General features: G+C 40.2%; 1 protein-coding gene across 1 annotated transcript; it reads left to right on the top strand.

The window, feature by feature from the left end:
• Nucleotides 1–285: 285 nt before the first annotated feature.
• On the top strand, nt 286–4,975 carry adck1 (aarF domain containing kinase 1; the record flags this gene model as incomplete). Its single annotated transcript, XM_021315135.2, has 3 exons — nt 286–355; nt 2,923–3,061; nt 4,865–4,975. Coding segments are annotated over exons 2-3 (243 nt in total), but the record flags the coding sequence as incomplete, so codon positions are not given.
• Between the last annotated feature and the right edge of the window lie 284 nt (nt 4,976–5,259).

Genomic DNA, 5,259 nt, shown 5'->3' with positions numbered 1-5,259 from the left:
GTTTTTGTTTATTTTGATGACACTTTGATTTCCCAGCTTCAACTAAATGCTGCACCGGTCTGCCAATGCGTTATGCCGTCCGTGACGCACACAAATGCGTCACTGAGGTCAACAGAAATGTAGTTTAATTCTGCCACGATCATAAAAAAAACAAAGCATCTAATCATCCTGTAATCACCCAAATACTTTTGAAATATCTTCCTAATGTTCTAGTGTTACCCGGATGTCTCAGACGGTCACGCGCACTTGACGTTAAATCTGAACTCATCAGTTATGTTTTCCCTTGGCACTGCATTACCCAGAGTTCCTTGGGCACGCTTCGAAAAACCCGGAGAAGGGGTCACAAATCAAACCGGTAAGTGAAGGAGACTGATGTGAAGGCTGAGTTGGATGTTTCGGTGAAGTTTTTAAATAGACGGCTCAGTGTTTTTGTATGTGTGTGTTTGTGAGACAGGTGGCTGTTTGTTGGTAGCCCGCTCAGACTCTCACACCACTTGTGCAACCACAGTGGTTGCATAAGTCAGATGTTCGAGAAACGTTCAGGTCAACCACTGTCAGCGGGTCTCGGTTTCATTTTAAATATGACACTTTGGTGAGCCGCTGCCAGGTCGGTGGGTAAGACAGCCGTCGGTGGGACGGGACGAGCTTTTATCAGGAGTGGGATTTTTACACCTGAGCCCGTCTGCGGCTGCGTGGTGGGGTGAGTGCCGACGAGAAGAGGGAGCTCCATTCATGGGCTCGAGCTGTCAGGTTTCAGTGTGTTTACACAATCAGAAACCCTTTAAATCTTTGAAATTGACTCCGGTGAACACATCATACCAGTCTGGAATTAGCTCCGTTTATCAGGAGGTCTCTATATGTTATATTTCATCCAGGAAGCATCTCAATCATGTTTTATCCTTCTTCTCAGAAATTCAATTCAAAAATAAAACTCTTATTTCGATTCACCACACGTAGAGAACATAGTTTAAGTGTTTATTTCAGTTAGTTTGTTAAATGATTATGGCTTATCCGTAACGGAACCCCACATTTCAGTTTCTCAGAAAATGTTTGTACTGTATTAGTCCAAAAAGGTTGATTATTATTATTATTATTATTTACATAGGCGTCTTATTGCCGACACAACTGTATCAGACTGCTGATTTTAAAGTAGTCCAGCAGAGAACCACCCTCTTAGGAGCCACAAAAGATCATCGCTGAAGAACCTGATTGTTAAAAGAGTGCCGCGTCTAAGCGCATGAAAGGAAAATTCAGTGGAGGGAAAAGCGTAAGAGAGAAAACAAGAACTTTGGGAAGATTAACTGAAGCTGGAGCTAGTACTTCAATAGGCAACACACAGCTAGGAACCAGAGACCAGGTCAGAAGGGTCTTTCCTTCAATAAAGAGAAACAAAAACTGGGCTCTTGCTCAGGTGTCCAATGGCCTTTTTTTTTTAATCTAAGATATTTGCATTTAATTTGGAAACCCACGTTCCAGAATCTGACGCAAGGTTGGAGAGGCAGAGAATCCAAGTTCCTAGCCATCCAATATGAAGTTTACACCGTCAGTAATGTTGCGGAGCAATGTCATCAAGATTAATGAAGATAACAATTTAATTTTCCAGCCAGCCTCGGCAACTGTCAACACTGCTGGAAGAACCGATAGCTGCTTCAATGGCCATGATGCTGTGCTGGCTTGGTCAGCAAAGATGATCAGGCCAGAGGCGACAGCACAGCTGAGCTAAAAGTTGTTAACGCAGCCGTGGCTTTCTCTACACCTCAACAGAGGAGCTCTGTGCATTTACTGTGTACAGCATAATCGTCAGTGTATTGTGCAGCTTCAAGCAATATCACAAAGTAATCGTTATCACTGTGTACTCAATGTCAGAATCACATAAACCTGCTTGGTCTGAAATAAATGTGAGCTAATTCCATGCATTCAACTTCACCATAGAATTTTGCAGTCAAGATAGAAATAATGAATTTCTTATTTCTCCAGTCGCTGGATTCGGCCGCTCATCATCCGAAGTCTTGGTTTTGCAGTGAACCCAAAGCAAAACGACATTGAGATTATTTCGTTATGCGTTTATTAATCTCAAGTCGTTACTTGACACTTTTACCCACATCACCTCATATCGCAGGTTTTTTCTTTAGTTGAATAGCGGCGTTAACCCAGCCCTCTTTGCTTCACCGTGGATCAACCGTACAAAAAGTTTGAGTTAGCACTTTAATAGTTTGCATGGATTTTACTCAATCACAGTTTGTTTTTGTTTTTTACCTTTTCACTCGGCTTTCAAATTCCGAAATGTTTCATTTTTGTATATTTAAACAACTTTCCATGTAGAGTCTTTGCATAAAAAACGTAGATATCTTTCACCTCTTGCTGCAGGACTCCCGCTTTTCTCCACAGAGAATGGAATTGGAGATTTATTTGGCCTCTAATATGTCCCACATCAAACAATGTAGATGTGGCCCCTAGAACGTTCTACCACTCATGGTTCTATTTTCATTTTCTTGTGGTTTTGACTCGGTGCCTGTTTTAAGTGTTAAATGCACGTCTTGTGTTCCTGTCTGATGACAAGAAGGGGATCTGCATAGAAACTAGTGACTTAGCATTTTCAAGGTTTTTGGTTCTTAGATCAGCAGCCTCTACTTGCTCATGTTAACGCTAATGATACTGGAGATTTCTCAGCACTTGGCAGCACTGATATCACAATATGTTTAGGTGTTTGAGATTTCATTTAGGAATGACATTGTCAGGCGATAAGATTTCTTTTATTTTCTTTGACTTTGTGATGTCACATCTGTTAAATCAGGGTCATGCTGTAAGAAAAAAATAACTTCCCTTCATTGTTTTCCTCACATTTTATTCCTTTTTTCCCCCATCTTTTATCTGTCTTCATATGGGAACTCACTGAAAATAAATTGCTCTCTCGTCCCACAGTCCTCCGATGGCGGGCCGGCTCCTCAAAGTCTCCTCTCTGGCCACAGCAGTGTTGGCCTCCTCGGGGTTCTACCTCTACAACAGGCAGCTGGACCTCAGTGACCTGAGCGTGATCCGCTTCGGACGAGCCGCAGCTGCCGTGAGTTCACATCGAGCTCAGATGTTCTCACATGTAACGACGTCTGGTCTGGGTTTGATTACAGCGTCCGAGAGACAGTTAGTGCGGGGAGGAAGCGTTATTGCCGATACGTGTCTGTACCAAGGTTCATGGAGCTCTGTGAACTCCAGCTTTATAACATATCTGCAGACCGATGATCACAAGTACAGAATTTCTTTTTAGAACCAGAACTTTATCCAAAAAAAAAAGCAATTTTTTTTAAATCATATTTTGATTTTGTTGCATGAGGTATAAAAACAGAAGAAACACTGTGCCAGTGTTTGTGTGTATGTGTATATATATATATATATATATACATATATATATATATATATATATATATATCAAAATAGTTAAATGACAATAGATGAAGTCAGGGGTCAAGTAGCACACTAATTACGTCTACTTTTGGTATTTTTTTAGTATGAACTGTCGTTAATTTCTACATGTTTCTCTCCTGGGGCTTGTGCTGACATAAACTCTAATACATTACATTTTAATAAAGATGCTTTTATTCACTTATGTTTTTATTTCCTTTTTTAGAAGAAAAAAGGAAATGGCTTTGTCTAAAAAAACCCATCATGTTAAGAGTTTGTCTTTGACTTGCGTCTCACTCTTAAAGCAGTATGAGTTACTCTGACTGATATCAGTGTCAATATTCTATAGGGCTGGGCAGTACGGCTTAAAAATAAAGTCTCTGATTTTGTCATACCAAATCAGATTAATCAGTTTTTTTCTTTTTCCACCTTTTATTTCATAAAAATAAATTCGAGAAATTCTGCTTAAATATTTGCTTTTATTTCAATCTTCTTGTCAGGGAGTTGACCTGAATTCAAAGTGCAACTAAATACAAGCTGGGAAACATGTTTGTAAGACAAGATGGTGGCCCTGCCGTAGTAAACAATGAAAATATTACAAAATGTTTGACACTAGCAGTAGTACACAGTGAGCTAGATTTAAGTATACATCTAAGAAAAGGCTTCACTTGTAACTTCAAACTAACTTGTGCCTCATCTTGTGGCAAAAATGTTTCCTTTTTAGAGGGGTTAAAACTAAGACTGGAATTTTTCTCTAAACCACAAGTATCAGGAAATGATTGAAGTCGATTATAAAAAAAAAAAAAAAAAAACCTTCTCCAAGAATTAGGACATAATTTGGCTATGCCCCTAAAAGTAACAATAAAGAAATCTTATCCGGTCAGACGACAAGCTCAACACACCACACACCTGAACAGATTTCACTTAAGATCATTCAGATATCAGATGGGAAATCTTGTAATCTTTTAAAATTTTTATTTTTTATTTTTTTCTCCCGGGGAATGCTCACCTAGCTTTCTGGTGTCATTCAGCAGGCTGCCTGCTCATTTGTCTTCGGGAGACACCCCACACTGTAGGATGTCGGGACAAGACAAACCAACGTGTTGAATATCCCTGATTTGAGGTCGGAGCGGTGCCGACGTTCCACTGAGCGGACCTGATCGTTCTTAAAACACCACACACGATGATCTCTTAAGATTATTTTAAGAGACGGCGATAATCGGCGCCTCTCGAAAGGGCGAGATCGGGGCAAAATCGGCCGGAAAATCCTGATATCCAAATGACCTCCAGGAACTGCTGATCTCGATCTCCTAAGCAATAGAAGCATCAAATAAAAACAAGAACCAAGCGGTGAAGCAAAATGGAGGCTTTTGGGGTTAAAATTTAAATCATGTTCAATTAATTTATTGCTGCCTGTTTGATTGTCTCAAGATTCTGCATTTTCACCTGTTTTTGCGTGTATTTTCAGACGGCAGTGATCAGCTACGACTATCTGACAGCGTTCAAACATGTGGACTACGGCACAGAGGAGTACTGGGCTCTCAAGTCCAAGGTAGGTGTTCAGTTTCTATGGAGGGTGGTTCGTACAATAAGTGAAATCGTCTTTGCTCTGCATGGTTGTTTTAAAGAGGATTTCTGTTTAATCTGGCAGTAGCCAAGTATAACTTTGAGCGATTCACTGTGCTTGTCAACGTGTTACTGTGATCAAATAAACTGTCTCCCTCCTCAGAGGCAGATTTAATTAAAGAAATTGGATGTGTGCAAAGTTTCAGATTACCAGAGGAAATGGGTTGGTTATCTGCCTTATACAAACCAGTAGCTAAGATGCTGTTTGTTGTTAAGCAACTACCGTAGTGTTGTGTT

This window comes from Fundulus heteroclitus, unplaced genomic scaffold (genome assembly GCF_011125445.2).
Source record: "Fundulus heteroclitus isolate FHET01 unplaced genomic scaffold, MU-UCD_Fhet_4.1 scaffold_110, whole genome shotgun sequence".
NCBI lineage: Eukaryota > Metazoa > Chordata > Actinopteri > Cyprinodontiformes > Fundulidae > Fundulus > Fundulus heteroclitus.
The sequence above is the reverse complement of the archived record's forward strand: the minus strand, read 5'-3'. Positions and strand labels throughout refer to the sequence as shown.